The sequence below is a fragment of the Triticum urartu genome, chromosome 3 (assembly GCF_003073215.2).
Source record: "Triticum urartu cultivar G1812 chromosome 3, Tu2.1, whole genome shotgun sequence".
Taxonomy (NCBI): Eukaryota; Viridiplantae; Streptophyta; class Magnoliopsida; order Poales; family Poaceae; genus Triticum; species Triticum urartu.
The window spans coordinates 589,463,436-589,485,210 of record NC_053024.1 but is presented as its reverse complement, the minus strand read 5'-3'; the positions used below and the strand labels follow the sequence as shown (position 1 = coordinate 589,485,210).

At 46.1% G+C, this 21,775-nt stretch overlaps 1 protein-coding gene across 1 annotated transcript; it reads left to right on the top strand.

Moving 5' to 3' along the window:
* Window positions 1–20,282: 20,282 nt before the first annotated feature.
* On the top strand, window positions 20,283–21,493 carry LOC125548777 (protein G1-like7). The gene has a single exon (XM_048712318.1). It carries the CDS (start codon window positions 20,587–20,589, stop codon window positions 21,223–21,225), a length of 639 nt encoding a protein of 212 aa, XP_048568275.1. The 5' UTR covers window positions 20,283–20,586; the 3' UTR covers window positions 21,226–21,493.
* The last annotated feature ends 282 nt before the right edge of the window (window positions 21,494–21,775 follow it).

Sequence of the window (21,775 nt, the reverse complement as noted above, 5' to 3'; positions counted from 1 at the left end):
TCTCATCACTGAGGGAAATACCTACCGTTGTTGTGCTGCATCATCCCTTCCTCTTTGGGGAAATACCGACGTAGTTCAAGCAAACATCAGTAGTCCCTAGAAGCACACGTTAGTCGATTGTAAAAGATATCAAGTATTTTCCTTATCAGTTATAAAGATAGGAGAAGTAGCAAATTTAGGATCATATTTCATTCTCTCTGTCATAGCTTTTTCTTTCAGCTTACTCAGTAATTTCTTAAGATCTTCTCTATCATTGCAAGCAAGAAAAATTCTCTAACAATCTCCCCGTCCATAACATAACCCTCAAGTACATTAGGAATTTCAAATCTATTAGGAGAGCTAAGCATAAAAGGTGAATCTTAATTTTCATCAGTTTCAGCAACCTCAAGTTCTTTAGCTTTAGCAATTAGTTCATCAAGAAATTCACCTAGTGGTACTGTTTCATCAAGCAAAGTACTAGCATCGTCAACAGTTTCATTTATAGCAAAAGTATTATCTTCAATTACTTGCGACATAGCAGATTGAATAGCAGGTGGTGGTGTCGGGGCTTACTTAAAACATAAGGTGAATCAAGTGCGGAACTAGATGGTATTTTCGTACCACCCTCGTCTTAGAGGGTACGATCTTGGTCTTAGAATCTTTTAGATTGTCATAGTGATAAACATGTATTCAACTCACAAGTGATCTTAATAAATAGAGTTGTGCTCCCCGACAACGGCTCCAGAAAAAGGTCTTGATTACCCACAAGTATAGGGATCACGACAGTCTTTGTGGTTAGTATTTCACCCAATTTATTGATTCGACAGAAGGGGAGCCAAAAATATTATAAGCCTTAGTAGTTGAGTTGTCAATTCAGCCACACCTAGAAAGTTGTTTCTCTATAGAAAAGTGTTTAGTAGCACATTAGTTTGATAGTTTTGATAGCGGCAGTGATAGTAGCAGTAAAAGTAACAGTACTAGTTTTGTAGTGATTGTAACAGCAGTAACAACAGTAGTAACTTAACAAAGACAATATGTCCAAAGCATAGGCATTGGATCATTGATGGATATTTGTATGGATGACATTCATCATGTAACAGTCACAACCTAGAGCGATATACAATAGCTCCAATTCATCCACTACAAAAAAAACCACTTCCGTGATGACACGTGTTTGTCATAGTAGGTCACGTTTTTTGTACATCCATGACGGTTTTATGACAGAATCAAGATAGTCATACTTGTGCTGTCGTAGAAGTGTTCCATGACATTACCAAAATTATCATCACAGAAGTGTCCACTTCCATGACAATAAATCGCGCATCATAGAATTGCTTTCGTCAAGGGTAACCGACACATGGCATCCACCGTAACGGGTCGCCGTTAAACTATTGGGTTCTGGCTTGGATCCGATAACCCGTTAACAGCCCAAACCAATGGGGATTTTCCACATGTAAAATTCTCAATGGCCAGAGGAACCATGTGTCGGCTCATCGTTGGGACAGATGTCATCCACTCATTGGACCAAAGGCGCCTATGATACGTCGACACGTGGCACAGCCCAACAGAGGTCCATTCTTGTGAAAAGGCTGGCCCGTTTGACTTGGTCAAAAGGCAGAGGCCTGGCCCACGGAAAGCCTGTTAATGGCCTGTTCGCATATAGCCCATTTACAACCCGCTAACTCATAGCCTATTACGACCTATCCGAATTAGGCCCAGTAGCATCATCTAGGCCGTCCAATATGATTCCAGCCCATTGTAACTTCCGGCCCATGTACGACCCATGACGTCTTTTGGCCCATATGTGGCCCTTTATAACTCTTGGCCCATTAACAGCCGTGGTGCAACTAGCCCGTAATGAACAGTGTATCGCTTTATACCCATTAGTGGCCCATTATTCCATTGGGCCATTTCCAGCCCATGTTATCTTTCGACCTTCGCAGGGCCCATTTATTCTCGGGCTCATTTCCAGCATTCGGTTACTTACGTTCGGTTACAGGACTTTTCTGCTTGTGGGCGAAATTCAGCCCGTGGTTACAATCGACCTGTTTGTGGCCCATTAATCTGTTGGGCTGTTTTCATAGCGTCATCAAATACGGCCGATTAACGACGACCTGTTATGGTCGGCCCATGAACGGACGATTCCAACTCTAGCCCTTTTACGGCCCATAATGTCATCCGTTAATGGCCCATGTTTGGCCAATTGATCATATGACCTGTAGAAGGCCCATTGATGCTACACCCCATAGAAGGCCCATTGTTTCAACGGCCCATAGAAGGCCCGTTGTTTCTATGTCCTGTAGGAGGCCCATGGTCACTACAGTAAATATGTAGCCCATGGTTATTGTAGCCTAGTTTTTAAAAATAGGTTATTGTGGCCACTAGCAAACTGCAGAAAAAGAACTGCACTAACTACAAGCAAACAAATAAACAAGACAACAAGGAAATAAATGTGACGCCCCAAGACTGATGCTCCAGACGACTTCCATATATTTTGATGTTACCGTGTTTCATTTTGGTTGCTCTATTTATTTCTGCATTGCATCATGTCATTTATTTTTTTTAAAAACTCAACTAAATAAATTGCATAGATCTTTTGATCTATTTAAATCAAGGGAATTCACATGGTGATATCTCTTTATAACATATCCTCCCAATATTATTAGGAAGCTATGATAAACGTTCCATTCCTTATGCAATCAACCAAAAATACACTTGCATCTTTCTCTTGCCACCAAATCCCTCATCAAGTGCACCACCCCCACTAGCTTCTTCTTTTCAAGTCTCACTAGTTTATTGCAAGTGACATTTTCCTGTTCCAGAAAATGTTCAATATCTTCCTATAAATACTAGATCATGTCAAGACCACCTCCTCCAATTTTCAAGTCTTCTAGAAGTGTGTTGGTTGCGCTAAGGAATTATTTGAGTTTGAGTTATTTTCAAACTTGCATAAATTTGCAGCCTCTAAAAATTGCCAAAGCATTTTTTAAATAGCCCACAATTCCAGGGTTTAGGGGTATTTTTACCTCAGCCAAAAAACCCTCTCTTTCTTTTTCTTCTCTCTAATTCTTTTTTGCTGAAGAATATGAGAGTGTGAGAGAGAGTTAGCCCAACTAGCCACTTGGTCCTCCACGCAGGCCAGCCCAATCTCCTCTAATGCCCACCTAACCTCCTACAACCCTAGCCCCGATCCCCTCCAGTCTCTCCCATTCGCTCGATCCCTCACCTCGTCCCCCTCTGCCACCTCCCATGCACACCCACGCGCTGCGCCCGATCCCCTCGTCCTTCTCCTCCGGCTGCCATAGGCTTCCTCACTGCATCCCCCCGCCGCCTAGCCTTGCCCGACCTCCTCCTCTCTGCTCCTCCGTGGGAGTCGTCCTGAGCTCGCCATCCTGCCACATCGCCAGGGACGCCGAGCGCCACCTCGCAACCCCGCCGACGACCTCAACCTCCGCCTGAGGCCCCTTTGCCTCCTCCTTGTTGCTTGGCCGCCGCCCCGCTGCGTCTTATCAGACTGCGCCGCCCCAACCAATTCCTCGTCAGCGTCCTCCCATCGTGGCACCGAGGCGAACATGAGCGGCTCCAGCCTGCCCTCAGTCCTCCTCGAGCTCCTCGCCCCCACCACCAGAGCTCCATTCCGCCGACGACCACGAGCCTCGCACGCCGCCGCGCTGTCCAAGTTTTCTGCCGCAGCCGCCGGCCTCCCGCGCCCTGTCCTCTCCTAGATTCACCAGGGATCGCTGCCGCGGGTCGCTTCCGGCGAGATCCGCTTCCTCTGCCATCCCGGAGCCCAGCGCTCGCGGCCCCTTTGCTCCGGCGAGCCCCTGCTCTGCTGCAACTCCACCGATAGGCCACAGCTTCCTGTCCACGCGTATACGACAAGGCATACCCCCTGGTTCGCCAAGTACCCTACCAGCAAGACCGTTGACCAAACAAGCATCATTTCCGTGGATTACACCAAGTACACAAGTAGGTGGGGACGCCAAGACCTACGAGATCGACTTCATGGACCGACGAGTACCACGACGACCGTTGTTCGCCAAGTACACCTTCGGATGGCCAAGTTCCTCTTCAAAATGTACGACTACACGGTGTTGCGCCAAGTACCACGATGGCTGGAGCCCTCGGATCCGTCATGTTCGTCTATGAACCGTGAACAACTATCGTCGCCGAAGACCGCCGAGTGTACAACTACCGTCGCTGAAGACCACCGAGTGTACAACTACCGTCGCCAATATCGTGAGTACCTCAACCATCACCGTGTACAACTACCACCACTATCGTCGCGTACAACTACTTCCACTACGACCCGTGAACGACTACTTCCCTCGACGAACCCGAACCACCCCGAGATGTACGCTTCGAAGGTATAACCGCCGAGATGATGACCCGTGGACGAATGCTTGAGTTGTATGAGATGAACCCCGTGTTTACACCCTATGCGATTGACCTTGCACGTTCCTCCTCGTTTGCCGTGCCACTGACATGTGGGACACCCGGTTACCGGAATCACCCCACCATCTTTTGCATGTTCCACTCATCTCATTTGATCTTTTGCACCGACATCTCGACGAGTTGTCGGAACCGAAATGTTGTTGCGGCATCATTTCTGGATTCGCCGCTGTGGCACCCCTTTCCTTCCCATACGGTGTTGAAATACTCCATATCATCTTCATGTCAACTTTTAATAAAAATTGCATAAAAATTTTCATGTCATCCGCATCATGATAACAACTTTTGAAATGTTTAAAATTATTGTTTGCTTAAAATTTGCTAAATATGCACATGGGGATTTACCGGGGTTGTTGTTTGTTGTTTCCGACCCCATTTAAATTGCTTAGCTAGTGTAGTTTATTTCATGCTTCACCTCTTGCCATGTTAAACAACATCTAAACTTGTTGGGTTCATAAACGAGATCGAACTAAATAATTGAATGTGGTGTTTCGTCAATATGCAACTCGTTGCATATTGAGCTCCACTTAACTCGTAGTGTTGTTTGTGCACTTTGCCATGACATGCATATTTAAACCGGACATGCATCATATTTGATTGTGCATCATGCCATGGTTACGATATGTGAGCTTGCCATGTTGTTTGCTTCTTTCCGGTTTGCTTCTCTCTTTAGCTTCGGTTTCGTTCCAGAGTTGTGAGGATTCGTTTGACTACGTCTGTTTGTCTTCTTCTTGGGCTCGTTCTTCTTCTTTGCGGGATCTCAGGCAAGATGATCATTACCCTCGATATCACTTCTATCTTTGCTTGCTAGTTGTTCGCTTTATCGCTATGTCGTGCTACTAACCACTTGTTTATCGTGCCTCCCATGTTGCCATGTCAAGCCTCTAACCCACCTTCCTAGCAAACCGTTGTTTGGCTATGTTACCGCTTTTGCTCAGCCCCTCTCATAGTGTTGCTAGTTGCAGGTGCCTTTCCGTTTGTTCCTTGTTGGAACATGGATATGTTGGGATATCACAACATCTCTTATTTAATTAATGCACATATATACTTGGTAAAGGGTGGAAGGCTCGGCCTTTTGCCTGGTGTTTTGTTCCACTTTGCCGCCCTAGTTTCCGTCATACCGGTGTTATGTTCCTTGATTTTGCGTTCCTTACGCGGTTGGGGTTATGGGACCCCCTTGACAGGTCGCTTTGAATAAAAATCCTCCAGCAAGGCCCAACCTTGGTTTTACATTTGCCTAAAAACCTATAACTTTCCCTTGGGGTCGCGAACCCGAGGATCATGTTTATTTTAACCCCCGGGCCAGTACTCCTCTGAGTGTTGGTCCGAAACGGGAAGCCTGCGGGGCCACCTCGGGGAAACTTGAGGGTTGGTTTTACTCGTAGCTTGTCCCATCCAGCATGCCCTGAGAACGAGATACGTTCGACTCCTATCGGGATTTGTCGGCACATCGGGAGGTCTTGCTGGTCTTGTTTTACCCTTGTCGAAATGTCTTGTAACCGGGATTCTGAGGCTGATCGGGTCTTTCCGGGAGAAGGAATATCCTTCGTTGATCGTGAGAGCTTGTGATGGGTAAGTTGGGACACCCCAGCAGGGTATAAACTTTCGAGAGCCATACCCGCGATTATGTGGCAGATGGGAATTTGTTAATATTTGGTTGTAGAGAACTTGACACTTGACTTAATTAAGATGAATCAACCGCGTGTGTAGCCGTGATGGTCTCTTTTCGGCGGAGTCCGGGAAGTGAACACGGTTTGGGTTATGTTTGAACGTAAGTAGTTTCAGGATCACTTCTTGATCGCTTCTAGCTTCATGACCGTTGCGTAGCTTCTCATCTTACTCTTATACTCGTATGGTAGCCACCATATTTGCTTAGCGCTTGCTGCAACTCCACCTCATTACCTTATCCTACCCATAAGCTTAAATAGTCTTGACCTCACAGGTTTTTGAGATTGTTGAGTCCTCGTGACTCATAGATACTACCAAAACAGTTGCAGGTGCCGATGATACCAGTGCAGGTGATGCCACTGAACTCAAGTGGGAGTTCGCCGAGGACCTTGGTTTTTACTATGCTTCGTTTCTGGATGATCAGTAGTGGAGCCCAGTTGGGACGATCGGGGATCTAGCATTTGGGGTTATCTTCTTTACATTTGGATTTGACTGTAGTTGGTCTATGTGTGTATTTTGGATGATGTATGAATTATTTAAGTATTGTGTGACGTGGCAATTGTAAGCCAACTCTCTGTATCCCTTTCTTGTTCATTACATGGGATTGTGTGAAGATGACCCTTCTTGCGACAAAACCATAATGCGGTTATGCCTCTAAGTCGTGCCCCGACACGTGGGAGATATAGCCGCATCGTGGGCGTTTCAATAAATAAGCAAGAAACTTACGCTAGGCTATCATGGCTATTACACATATTACATCCACTGGGCATCAAAGTTCGCCACCAGTGCAAATACAGGGAACAAAGCAGCATATCACATACACTGGTTGTCAAAGTTGGAGACCAGTGCAAATAAATGCCGCAGCAAAACAAATCCAGGATTGAAACCACTTCAGAAGAGCTCAAGAAACAATATCCTGGGTACCCATAACGCTGGCAAGATGCTTAGTAAGCTTATTAACTTTCTCTTATTTGGCGCTTAAATCCTCCAGCACTTGATGTTGCACCAGAAAGTATGCATCTGAATTCTGCAGGGACTTCCTCAGTCCTTCGGCTTCTTGCTGCAGCACAGCTGACTCATGCCTTTCAACTTGTAGCTGAGACTGAAGAAGCCGAAGTGACTCAGATAGCAAGTTCGAAGAGCTCGTGCCAGCGGTACTGGCCAGTAACTCGAACACTACATCAACACGCGGGACTGTGGGGTTGTCTCACTATCTACAAGATCATTTTTATCACCTTTCTTGGATACCAACAGGGTTGTCTCACAACCTTATCTGCATTACTTTCTCTACCGTTGCATAGTGGGGGTGCTCTTCTCCAATATTCTATTCGCATTCTACAAGAGAAACAAGCAGACACATCACAGGTTTAGCATTTAGCATATGAAACTCATTTGGGTAAACCGGTTCAGTAGTAAGGTGGACAGGATAACAACATGAAACAAACATATATCTATGTACTATGGTCACTATATTGTCCATATTATTATAGTTTATGTTGCCAGATCAAGATAGAGACACAGTTCAAATCATATATTTTTAAGACACAACAGCATAGCCAAAATATAAGTGTGAGAAACTACATAGCACTGGCAACACTTGTAATGTGCATCACATGAGAACATAACTGTTTATACAACTGAAACTGAAATCAACATAGAGCAAGAAATTAGAAGAACAATCCAATTAAAGAAATATGTTTAAAACATACCTGTTGTGCCATTGGAGTTTCAATTAGATCCTTCAAATTCGAAAGTAGTTGGTATGAGTAAATACGGTGATGCAATAACAAAGGAGTATGGACCGTAGATATGGAATCTGACCTGAGAACAATTGCTCTTCTGCATTAAACGTGGAGTTTGGGTTCGTTGTGGTTGTCTTCGTGCTTTGGGCACTACAGTTGCTTTACAAACTGCTCGTGGCATACCAGCGACGGCCGAAGCTTTCCTGGGGACTGGGTCCTGCCGGTGTAGAGCAATAAGCTACCGCCAGAATGAAAAAGGAGAACCATGCAAAATCGACAAAGCATAAACACAACATTGATTGGAAATAATAACATTAAGATAAAAGCATCACGGCTCTTACATACCCCCGTGGGGCTCTTCATGGTTTTTCACAGGAATGAAGCAAAATGGAAAAGGTCTCCTGAGGACAGCGGCCCAAACAACATCGCCCACGGCGTCAGGTTGGCACCTTGCCTCCACTAGGCCTGACCACGGTGGCGTGGCGGCTCGTAGCTATCGTCGTCGCTAGAGCCATGTCCGGAGGATGTGCTGGTGCTATCAGAAGAGTCGCAGACAAGGCCAAGGGCAAGTTCACCACCGGTGGCCCCGTTGCCTTGACCTCCTCCCCTGGGGCAGCACTCCAGGTGTTGGCCGTCCTCTCCAAAGACCCTAGAGAAGAGTGCCAACACCCAGTCGTACTCGAAGTGGATGGCGTGACCTTCCTCCGGGCAGCAGGCACGGGCGATCGCAGCCCATCCCCGAGTCATGAAGACGTCGTCAGAGTTGATGACCTTGACTTCCGCTTCTGAAGCCTAGCTACATCACCCGTTGTGCTACAGCCACAGCTCGACGGGCCCCGTCGGTGGTATCTCCCTCGCCAGGGACCGCGGGAGGCGGAGCCATGTCCGTTACGGCATTGCCGCCCACACCACAAACTTGTGGGTCGTGCCTTCGGCATGGGTCTGCAGGTGGGGTGGCCATGCAGCAGTCGCTTGTTCTCCTCCACGGCTCTGCTCCTCGCGGTGTTCGCGGCCGCTCCCTTGGGCAGGGCTTTGCGCGTGAGCATACGCGCGGACCGGGAAGCCCAGAGGAGTGCGTTCGTGCCAAGGCCGCATCACCATGGGAACCGCGGTGGCATCGCAAGAGCAAGCATGCCTCTTCTTCGGTGGGAGCTGCCCAGGTTCCACCTGAGGGGTTTTTCCCTTCTCTGCGACAGTAAAGCTCCTGACTGGCGCCATGGACGCTCTAGCAAGGCGGTAGGACGAAGAATAAGGAGGAGCGAGCGGCGAGAAGATGAAGATGAGCTGGGTGCTCTGCCCCCTCTCTCATTTATAGCTGGAGGGAGGCCAATTGCCGGCCTCTCACGATGCCAGGCAATGATGGCTTTCCTACATGCATCAGGTAGTTGTCAAGTCAGACGGTTGCCGAGGCAGCATGGGGAAGTGGAGACGCCCACGTCCTATCAAGCGCCACACGCTGACACGGTCCGCGGGTGATTGGGGCCCGTGGTGCTTCGTCCTTGCCCTTTGGCTTCACCCTGAAGCCAAGTCCAAGCACGCCTTGGGCCCGGGGGCTACTGTTGGCATTCTGGGAACGAGGGTACCTAGACTTGCCTGCCTGCGACCCATGGCATGGCTCCATTGATTGCCTGGTACGACCCACCTTCAGCACCTTCAAGACAAGATCCTTGCGAGGGGCCAAGCCTTGCGAGGCGGACAACATCTAGACCTCCGAAGGGAGCGGCCTCCCAGGCTGGTTCCTGAGGAGCGGAGATTCCTATGCGGGTGCTCACCTCATTAGGTTGAGGTGACATAAGCCATGAAAATCAAGGCCAGGCGGATGCCAGCAAGCGCAAAGTAGCAAGTTTCCTCTTTGGTGCTAAGGAGGCCAGCGCAGGCGCGGCGTCCCGAGGAATCAGCCAAAGGTTTTCATTCCCGTGCAACGAGACCAAGATCGCCAAGATGGCATGACAGATGCAGTCACCGAGCCCACCGCTGCGTCACGGCCAGAAGCTTTGTAGGCGAAGACCACCTTTCATCAAAATAAGATGTACTACTTGTAGCCTTTCAAAATTGGCCATTGTGGAATCCCTTCCACCTATGTTTTGGGGGAAGAGGACCGAGACCACTATAAATATAGGTTAGCCACCACCGTAGGAAGGGGGCTCTCGCTGGATCAGATCCACACCTCACTAGCTCACATCCACACCAGAGTAGACCTCACGAGGTTGTTCTCCCCTTGTACTAGTTCATCCTCAGCCCCTCGTGAGGCCAATCCACCACAAAGTAGGAGTAGGGCCTTACACCGCAAGGTGGCCCAAACCTGGTTGGCTGGAGAGGTTGAGTTCTTCACACACACCCCAGAGTTCAAACCTTTCTTGGGTCTGTAGAGCCCTGAATCCAACAAAGTCCTTACTTTAACATATTTATATCCCCGTTGAAAACTTCAACCAGATTGTCATTGATACGTCTCCAACGTATCTATAATTTTTGATTGCTCCATGCTACTTTATCTACTATTTTAGGCAATATTGGGCTTTATTATCCACTTTTATATTACTTTTGGGACTAACCTATTAACCGGAGGCCCAGCCCAGATTTGCTGTTTTATGCCTATTTCAGTGTTTCGAGGAAAAGGAATATCAGACGGAGTCAAAACGGAACGAAATCAACTGGAGAAGTTATTTTTGGAAGGAAACCCACCTGATGGACTTGGACCCCACATCAGAAGATACGGGAGGTGCTCACGAGGGTGGGGGGCGCGCCCTCCCCCCCTGGGTGCGCCCCCTGCCTCGTGGGGCCCCCGTAGCTCCACCGACGTTCTCCCTACACCCATATATACCTACATACCCTAAAACTTCCAAAACAGAAGATAGATCGGAAGTTCCGCCGCCGCAAGCCTCCAGAACCACGAAAAACCAATCGGAACCCCTTTCCGGTACCCTACCGGAGGGGGGATCCATCTCCGGTGGCCATCTTCATCATCCCTTCGCTATCCATGACGAGGAGGGAGTAGTTCACCCTTGGGGCTGAGGGTATGTACCAGTAGCTATGTGTTTGATCTCTCTCTCTCGTGTTCTCTCTCATGTTCCATCTATGTCACGATCTTGATGTATCCCGAGCTTTGCTATTGTAGTTGGATCTTATGTTTCTTCTCCCCCTCTACTCTCTTGTGATGAATTGAGTTTCCCGTTTGAAGTTATCTTATCGGATTGAGTCTTTTATGAACACTTGATGTATGTCTTGCCGTGCTTATCTGTGGTGACAATGGGATATCACGTGCCACTTGATGTATGTTTTGGTGACCAACTTGCGGGTTCCGCCCATGAACCTATGCATAGGGATTGGCACACGTTCTTGATTCTCCGGTAGAAACTTTGGGGCACTATTTGAAGTACTTTTATGTTGGTTGGATAAATCTGAGATTGTGTGATGCATATCGTATAATCATGCCCACGGATACTTGAGGTGACAATGGAGTATCTAGGTGACATTAGGGTTTTGGTTGATTTGTATCTTAAGGTGTTATTCTAGTAAAAACTCCAGGGTTGTTTGTGACACTTATAGGAATAGCCCAACGGATTGATTTGAAAGAATAACTTTGAGGTGGTTTCGTACCCTACCATAATCTCTACGTTTGTTCTCCGCTATTAGTGGCTTCGGAGTGACTCTTTGTTGCATGTTGAGGGCTCGTTATATGATCTATCTATGTTATTATTGTTGAGAGAACTTACACTAGCGAAAGTATGAACCCTAGGCCTTATTTCCTATCATTGCAATACCGTTTACGCTCACTTTTACCACTCGCTACCTTGCTGTTTTTATATTTTCAGTTTACAAAAACCTATATCTACTATCTATTTTGCACTTGTATCACCATCTCTTCGCCGAACTAGTGCACCTATACAATTTACCACTGTATTGGTTGTGTTGGGGACACAAGAGACTCTTTGTTATTTGGTTGCAGGGTTGCTTGAGAGAGACCATCTTCATCCTACGCCTCCTACGGATTGATAAACCTTAGGTCATCCACTTGAGGGAAATTTGCTACTGTCCTACAAACCTGTGCACTTGCAGGACCAACAACGTCTACAAGAAGAAGGTTGCGTAGTAGACATCAGTCATCAGTCACCAAAAAGGGGGAGATTGTAAGTACATCTAGTGCCACCCCTTTGTTGGTTTTGGAGTATTGACGACGAACCTGGTTGACAGACTAATGTGTTTGTGCGATTCATAGGATACCATAGATAGAAGTCCCTGGGGATTCAGTTTAACTGTCAAAGATGACCCCTAAAAATGTGCGAAGACATTGATGCTAATGGTTGCCTTTGAAGATAATGAATGAAGACAATGGAATGCGATGACATAACTTCTTTGTAGGTTTCATTTTCTGTTTATTGAGTCATAGGAACCACCGCACTATTAAGTGGGGTCAAGGCAAAACGAAGAAAGTTATTGAAGTGTTTGCTCAACCAAAAGCCTAGATATTCCTTGTGAATACAATGTGAGAAAATCTCGTCCTGTGTTGGATGAGTCAGCGGTGCTTGTAGCCCAAGCGGTGTTGCGCATGTGTTCGAAATCCGACCATTGGACACGTGCCGATTGGCCACTGACTCAGGGTCAGATCATTCATATCATGTCGGTTACCTCTGGCTATAAATAGCCACCCCCTTCCACCATAAGTTGGTGGCTGCTGCGAGTTATTGCAAGGATTTTGTCGTTTGAGAGCAACTCACTGACGAAGCCTTTGAGCGAGATTTCTAGCGAGAAGAAACCCAAACACCCAGAGCCCCTTGTTATTGAGCATCACTGAAGATAGTCTGTTCTGAGTGAACTGAAGACTTGTTACACTTGAAGACTGTGATCTTCCAGTCGGTTAGGCGTCGCATTGTGAGAATCCAAGAGTCATTGTGGATTGCCGGTGAATGAAGTCTGTGAAGGTTTGTAAGTCTACCTTGAAGACTTACCTGAGTGATTGGGCGAGGTCTACAGTGAACTTAGCTCAAGGGGAATAAGGTGAAGACCAAGTCTTCAGAGTTCAATCTCAGCCTCCCCAACCAGAGGTACAACAGTTACAACAGCTGGAACTAGTCTATCACTTCACCTCTTTACTTATTGTTTTGTGTCGTGAAGCCTTTGCTTGCTCCTCCTGTTTGAAGACATTGCTTGAAGACAATCCCTTTGATTACATCGGTGTATTCACATTAACTGTTTCTACTGTTCATTGCTATCTAGTTTGCTTTCTATCCTCACTTCTCACTTCCATTGTGTTGATATATCGGCATGTCTAGTGTAGCTTACCTTCAGCTATATCCTGTTTAGTTACTGTTTTGCTTCCGCTTCTTCGAAGACATTAGTTGTTTCGAAGACAATCATAAAAATAGCCTATTCACCCCCTCTAGTCAATAACTAGCACTTTTAGGCAAATCTTCATGAAGTAGGCGATCTCCTTGCCATTAACTCCTTGGTTCAACTCCACAAGCTCTGGAGGCTCCCAACACCTAACCACTCTCCAAAAGGTAATAGTTGTTGTTGTTGATGATGAACTCCTTTCTCTTGTGCTCTAAAATTTAGTCTCTCCAACACACTACTAGGAAAAGGGCTATAGGTAGATTCTTAGTAGTAGCACATTTTAAAAACAAGCGCTGGTGTTAAGTAACAGTAGCGCCGGCCATGGACAGGCGCTACAGGTAGCAAGTAACAGTAGCGCCGGGGGCCCTGACACGCACTGCTGCTAAGTGGGCTCCGCCTTACCCCCATAGGCTGGCCATAGTAGCAGCATAGGTCGCCAGACCGTGCTACTGCTAACCCCGTTAGCAGTAGCGCGGTGCTGCAACCCCGCTGCTACTGTGGCTAGCCATGGCCTAGCTCCCCGGCCTAGTTAGCAGCAGAGTTTGTTGTTGCCACATGCTATAGCTAGTAGGATTAGCAGTAGCATGGGCCGATACCCCGCGCTACTGCTAATCAAGCTCTATCGTCTTCCCCCACGGCCCGTTCCACTGCATCTCTACCTCACTCTTCCCGCCGCCGTCGCCCGTACGTCGTCACACCCAAGGTGTCTCCCTCCCTCCCTTCCCCCCTCCTCCTCCCACAGTCCATGCCCTCCTCCCTCCTCTCGACGCCCTCCTCCCTCCTCTCGACGCCCTCCTCCCTCCTCCTCGTTGCCCGTCGTCCTCCTCCCCCTCTCTCCTTCTCACCTCCCTCCCTCCCCCATCCCGGCCTCATCCCTCTCTCCTCCCTCCCCCCCTCCTGCCTCCCTACCTCCTGCCTTCCTCCCTCCCTTCCTCCCTCCCCAATCTATGTTTTTTGAATAAAATACAACATAGAGGTTATATGAATAGAATGTAGGTATTTTGAATAGAATAAAATAGAAAATATTTTCATAATGGAGGTTTTATGAAAAGAATAGATAGGTAGAATTTTGTTGTAGAATGTAGGTAGGTACATAGAATGGTCTTTTGAATAGAATAGAAAACTAGTGAATATGTTTTCTGAATATAAAAAAGTTTTAGTAGCAGAAATTTAGTAATAGATAATTTTAGTAATATAAATTTTTAGGTATAGACAATTTTCAATTATAGAAATGTATTGGAATGCTATATGGGAATTTTGCAGGTATCAAATTTAGTAATACAAAATTTTAGTAAGAACATTTAGGTATAGAAATTTTTAGTAATTTTGTTTTCCAATATATAAATGTATTGGACAAATTAATTATTTTTATGTCATTATCACTTTGTCCACAAAGAATGCTATATGAGATTTGATGATCTAAAATTTTCACTCGGTGGAATATGCAGGCTTTGTAGAGTCGCGTCTCCGTGGAGTGATCGTCATCGGAGCTACCTCTACTTCCTCTACACCCGAGTTGGTGAGCTAAAAGTCCACCTCCTCCTTCTCTACTCATAAGTGTTGGATAGAGTAGAACTAGGGTATTTAGTTATGCTTCTTAACCAAATGAAATGTTTGGGTTATAAGACATATTGAAATGTTTTTGTCAATATCAAACCATTGAAATGCAATGAGCACCAGTTTGAATGCTCCTGTGCAAATGCTTGTGATAATTGATCCGGATAGAATTTCAAGTTTAAAATCGTTCTATGTGTATGGACATCTTTGTATCGCATGGAAAATCTGAGTGGCCTATGTTTTGCTGGAGTGTTGATTCATTTCTGTTCCGGCAAATTCCAGGCGCTCGATATGTCCTATATTAGCAAAGATCATGCCGGATTTTTTCATGATATTTAGCATGACTTGTGCTAGAATATGTAGGAAATATCAACTGCCCCGGATTTGCCAGAAAGAGAATTAAACGACATTTTGGGATGAATTTAAGTCTGTCGGGGCTCCATACATGACAACCAAAAAATTAGTCAGGGAGAGTCCACCATATATCAGAGAGGAAGACGAATCCCAACTATTGTCGTCGGGGTAGCTTCTTCTTCATTCCAAGGTGCTAGACATTTTGGTGTAATGCACTTTGGAATGAAAGGAGGAGCTACCATCACCGACGGTCGCAAAATGTCAGAGAGTAAGAATCCCAACTGTTGTCGTGAAGGTCGCTTCTCCTTCATTCCCATGTGCTAGACATTTTGGTCTAATGCACTCTGGAACGAATGGAGGAGCGGCCATCACCGACGGTCAAATATATCAGAGAGGGAGTTCCCACCATATACACCACGTGAGATGAGAGTTTTCAAGGAAGACTCGGCAGACCGAAAGCCAACCCGTGATGAATAATAATAAAGATTTGCATAGTGTATCAAGCATAGCTGACATAGTTATTTTATTTGTGTGCAGGGAAGATCATCAATGTGCCGCTCGATGACACCTAGAAGATCACTGACATCCTCAATAGTCGTCCAGTGAGTAAATTAAGATGGTCTATCTGTTACTCCGAGACGCCTATGTTTTGCCGGAGTGTTGATTAATCTCATGGTTTGACTTTTAGTCTGTCGATGCTACTTGACTGTCCACCATATACTGTCGAAATATCAGAGAGGAAGAATCCCGACTATTGTCGTGGGGGTCGCTTCCTCTTCCTTCTGCTCGTGATATACCTTGTTAATGCATGAGAGAGGGAAGCGACCATCACCGACGGTCGAAATAACTATGAGGGAGTGTCCACCATATATTGTCAAAATGTAAGAGCGGAAGAATCCCGACAGTTGTCGTGAGGGGAGCTTCTTCTTCATTCGAAGGTGCTAGACATTTTGGTGCAATGCACTTTCGAATGAATGTAGGAGCTTCCATCATTGACGGTCGCAAAATGTCAGAGAGGAAGAATCCTGACTGTTGTCGTGGGGGTCGCTTCTCCTTCGTTCTCGTGTGCTAGACATTTTGGTGTAATGCACTCGGGGACGAAGGGAGGAGTGACCATCACCGACGGCCGAATATATCAGTGGGAGTACCCTCCATATACACCACATGAGCTGAGAGTTTTCAAGAAAAGATTTGACAGAGCGATAGTCAACCCGTGATGAATAATAATGATCTAATTTAGTTCTTGTAGTACACATATTGAATTTCAAAAGTTTAATCTTTGAATTATGAAAATAGGAAATGTCTGACGACGATGGGATCCCTGAGTGCGACTACTGCGGCGACGACCGGGGTCTGTGTGACAGGCCTCACCTGGAAGACAGTCGGCGCTTCAGTATTAAGCATGACGAGACCTTTGATGTTTATACGGTACGCAACAACGACAAGTCTTTTTTCGTAATTAAGCATGACTTTTGCTTCTTCAACGTGTAATTTCCACTTTCTACAATCCGACTAGTGCATCCCCTGCCATGCAAGACGTTATGTCTTGGAGAAGCTAGATTTTGAAGGTCATGAGAATATAGAGATAAAGAGAGTTAACCTCAAGACCCATTATGGTTATGCTTTTGACGTAAAGGTATACAATGCGGTGACCTACTCCCATTTTGGTTGCTTGAATTTTGCAACACTATGCAAGGCGTATGGTTTTCAGGAGGGTATGCATGTCACCTTCGATCTTGGTCATCCTGAAGATGACATCGACGAAGATAATATCGACATTTGGGTCGATGTTGATACGCTTCCACTTCTACCTCTATGTGAGATTGTCAAACATATTTATTAAGTAATTTATATTGTTTATTTAAAAATAGTTGATAGCTTATTTCCATTGAAAGCTTATTTCCATTCTTCAAAAAATGTACGGAAAGTAGTAGACAAAACCTACTACACTGATGGCTCTGAACTAACTTACGAGGAGAAAGATCATATTGTCTCATTTATTATTGATGCTGAGACTTTCAATAAGAATTATGAAATTCCTCCACATTATGGTCAATATGTGCCACTAGTCCACGTGTTGAACTACGGCAACATCCATGGAGATGGCATGGTAAGATTTTTTACTATTATGACACCACTGCATTTTTGTATACATTCTTCTAATTAAAGTTAAACTATGCTTACTACATTATTATTATGCTCTTCAACAAAAAATCCCAAAGGATTGTGTGCCCCATTTGATGCATATGAAAGGTGACATTGATATTATGAGCTTACGGCCAAGTCTGCCTACGGTTCTCCGTTGTGCATACACGATTTCTAAAAGAGATGAAGACCTCACAATCAAAGGATGAAAAAAAGTTATGAATAATCACAGGGAGCTACTTGGAGGCAACATGGTGTGAAGCGCACGAATTAGAGACGGGATAATCTCCATTCTTCATAATGGAGAGTCAGGGGCTATGTTGTTTTATGCTATTTTACCTTAGAGAGGGTAGCAGGTCCTACCTAATACTCGTGATCATGTGCTAAGAACAGTTGACTAAGGTTGGTGAGATGACTATGATGATGATGGGTATGACTTGTTATTATGATAATGATGATGAGTTAGTATTATGATGATGATGCCGAGTTGTTATATCAATATGAGCATGATGAGTTATTATATATATCGGTGGGTGACATAAACGTGGATTGGATTCAAGTGGAGGCAATATGGTGTAGATCGAAAGTACTACTAATCCGAACTAAAGTGATCAAGTTTGGATTATTAGTACTTTAGATTCGCACCATGTTGCCTCCATTTGAATCTAATCCACGTCTATTTCACCCACTGATATAATAACTCATCATGGTCACAAAATCATATGATGTGACTACTATATAAAACCTGTACAAATACAACACCAATATGTAGAAGAAAAAAATACAGGAAATTTTATCAGTAGCGCGAGGCATGCACGTAGCAGTAGCACGCTATGAATAGCGGCTCTACTGCTATTAGCAGCAGTGCGGTTTAGCAAGCACGCTACTGCTATGTATGGTTAGTAGTAGCGCCGGTAAACCCACGCTACTGCTAAAGTTTAGTTGTAGCGCCTTAGCAATAGCGCAGGTGCCCACGCTACTACTAAGGTAAAACCCCACGCTACTGCTAGCCTCTTCCCTAGTAGTGACACTCAATCACTCTCTCACAGATTTGGCTATGTGGTAGGAGAAGGATTGGAGTGGAAAGCAACATGAGGGGGCTAGAAATCAAGGATCAAAGGTTGAAGTGGAATCCCTTTGACATCAACACAAGTGTAGGTGGTTCTCTCTCAGAAAATGGATTTGGGAAGTGGTACTTTCGTCTTGGTTGCTCTCTCGAAGAGTTGGTGGAATGGGTGGGGTATATATAGGCAGCACAAAAAATCAAACCGTTACACACATTTATGCACAACTTGGTGGGACCAAGTGAAAACACTTGGTGAGACCGACTAGTGCAAAAAGTTTGAACCTTAGGCTTTTCGATGAGAACGGATGGAACAGCTTAGTGAGACCGAAATGTGATGACCCAAGCACTTTCCACAATTCGGTGAGACCAATCGAAACCACTCGGAAATTCTGAGATAAAAACAATAGGCAACAGAAGGTTGGCATGTGCACTTTGGTGAGACCGAAGGGTCATCTCGGTGAGACCGAGTTGCTAGGGTTTAGGCAATGGCTATGTCCAGTGTAACTCGGTGAGTCCAGGTAGATGTGCATCGGTGGGACCGAGTTTGATTTTATTGTTTTGGACATAGAGGGAAGTGACAGTGTGGCTAAGGGTTTTGGAGCAATATCTCTGAGCACTTGAGCAAATGATTCATGATCAAAACCTTATCCCCTTTTAATAGTATTGGCTTTCCTATGGTCTCAGTGTGATCTTTGATCACTTAACCAAAAATGTATAGTTTTGAAGCTTTTGCCAATGTTTGTCCTTTGCATTTTGAGGGGTCCACATTCACATCCCATTGTCACGCCTGAATTGAACTTTCCTAAAATATTCTTTGAATATGCATTAGTTCAATGATGTATATGTTGTTATGAATTAGCAAAACCACCCAGGGATTAGTTGCACTTTCAACGCTGACCTCTGTAACACGAGGTCATGTCTAAGTGAGGCCAGTACAAACGAGCACTTGTCATGATCCAGGGATAGTTACCTCCGTTTGTTAACTTTCTGTTGCTTATTCGTGGTCGTTCCCATATGTATTCTTATTTATGCTAATTGCCTTTGGGGATGATTTATAGAATGAACATTTGTTGGACGTGTTGCCCATAGCGTCACTTAAATTCCTGGATGTACTTTCAAATAGTCCGCTTAACTTCCGGACTGAAGTTGGTCTTCGTGTCAATGGCGCAACGGGTCATCTAGTCATATGCATATGTTCGCATGGATGGGAGGAGGAGGGGTGTTCCGGGTGCAGGTGAGACGGTAGGTACAAAGCATACCTACAAAGGGAAGCAACTCTTCTCAGGTTTCTGTTATCGCCGATAATCCATCGACACTATGGAGGAAGAAAGGATGCTTGCGGGGGAAAGAAGGCAGATGTGTGTGGGGGGAGACGGGTTGAGTGCTTTTTCTTTGGGTGAGGGGTTCTAGACGCGTCGAGGAGTGCGTTTTGTAAGGACCAGAGTCCAAGGGCGTGCACGCATCCACCTATGAAGCAGGTGAAAATAGCGAGCGCGCTAGTGCGCGGGGGTGGAGGGGGACCATGCGTTACCTTTTCTAGCGTCAGGTGGGGCACATGGGGCGAGATTCTTTTCCAGTTAAATGTGTGCCGTGGAGCAATATACACGTCCATATAAAACTATTAATATGTACTTACTGGGTAGGCGTGTTCATATAAAACTATAAATACAAACTTGCTGGCAAGACGCGTTTATATAAAACTATAAATATGCACATACCAACTTTAGTGCGTTCATATAAAACTATAAATACGTACATACCAGCTTTGACGCGTTCATATAAAACTATAAATACATATTTGTTGGATAAGCATGTTCGTATAAACCTATAAATGCATGCTTACTGGCTAGACGCGTTCATATAAAATTATCAATTATATGCATTTGTTGGATAAACGCGTCCATATAAAACTATAAATACATGCTCATACGACCTACACCGAGCCACAGACGCCTGCACCAGGTATACCTAGCATATATAGGTATGCACTTCTATACGCCCCGAATTGTTCGGGCACGGGGTTGGGGTCACCGCGCTTGAATGGACCGCGTAGCTCCCATCATCCTCACGCGCGCCTCCGCTCCATTTCAGTAGTAACATTCACCTCCCCCCCTCGGCTCCCCGTCGCTCTCGCCTCTCCTCCGCGCTCCCATCCCTTTCCAACGTCCCATCTCCATCCACCCCAAGATCTCCTTTAACCCCTCCGGGTGCGCGTCCACTGATCACTCACTCGTCAGCGGGATCGCGCGCCGATAGAGCTAGCTTTGCTCGCTCTCGCGGCCGCTGCTGCATATGGATTCCTCCGGCCCCGGCCCGTCATCCTCGGTCGTCGGCGGCGGCAGCGCGCCGGATGTTGCGCCGAAGCCGCCTGCTCAGCTGAGCAGGTATGAAGCGCAGAAGCGCAGGGACTGGAACACGTTCCTGCAGTACCTGCGGAACCACAAGCCGCCGCTGACGCTGGCGCGGTGCAGCGGCGCGCACGTGATCGAGTTCCTCAGGTACCTGGACCAGTTTGGCAAGACCAAGGTGCACGTCGCCGGCTGCGCCTACTACGGCCAGCCCAGCCCGCCGGCGCCGTGTCCGTGCCCGCTGCGCCAGGCGTGGGGGTCCCTCGACGCGCTCATCGGCCGCCTGCGCGCTGCCTACGAGGAGAGCGGCGGCGCGCCGGAGTCAAACCCCTTCGCCGCGCGCGCCGTCCGGATCTACCTGCGCGAGGTGCGCGACTCGCACGCCAAGGCGCGCGGGATCCCGCACGAAAAGAAGAAACGGAAGCGCGCGCCGCAGGCCGCTGAGGCATCTGGTTCATCGGCTGGCGCCGGAGCAGTCTTCGACAGGGACGTCGAGGGTAGCGCCGGCGATGGTACTCTTGCTGCGTCCGCCTCGCAGGTTGGAGCTGGAGACGGTGGCAGTACTGCACCGAGCATCCCTTGAGTATAGTAGACTTGCAAACCTTGTCTATTAGTTTGTTTATCGTCTCCGGCATAGGCATAGCAAGATTTGAGCATTCCCTTTGGTATGCTTTGTTGCCTATATTACCTCTAAATTTGCTGTCCATTTTCAGATTAATTAGATTATTAATAAGTACTATTACAGGGCGTCGTCCTAGTAGTGTTCTAGGGGAAGTGAATTAGTTGGCACAGCTAATTGTTCATTATCCCATACATATCCTGGTAATTTAAAAAATTGAGATTTGTGATCATATTAGTTACTTCTTATGCTACATCTCAGCTTGATTGAGTACTCCGTTCATTTCTCTTATTAGAGCTGTTTAATTTTTGCTAACACATGTAGCAATACTGTGATCGGTGCACTCGCTCATACATCCATTGCAAACTAGTAATCAATTCTTGCACACAATAATATTTCTAGTACCGTTCGAAGCGTTTCTTGCTTAATTTGCAGAAACACTCGATGAATGGTTTATTTCTATTTTCTCCTAGCTGCTGGAGTAGATCGCTAGGAAGAATGGAGAATGTGCAAA

Excerpts from the sequence above, each read along its gene's own strand:
- LOC125548777 (XM_048712318.1), top strand. The coding sequence starts at position 20,587 with ATGGATTCCTCCGGCCCCGGCCCGTCATCCTCGGTCGTCGGCGGCGGC.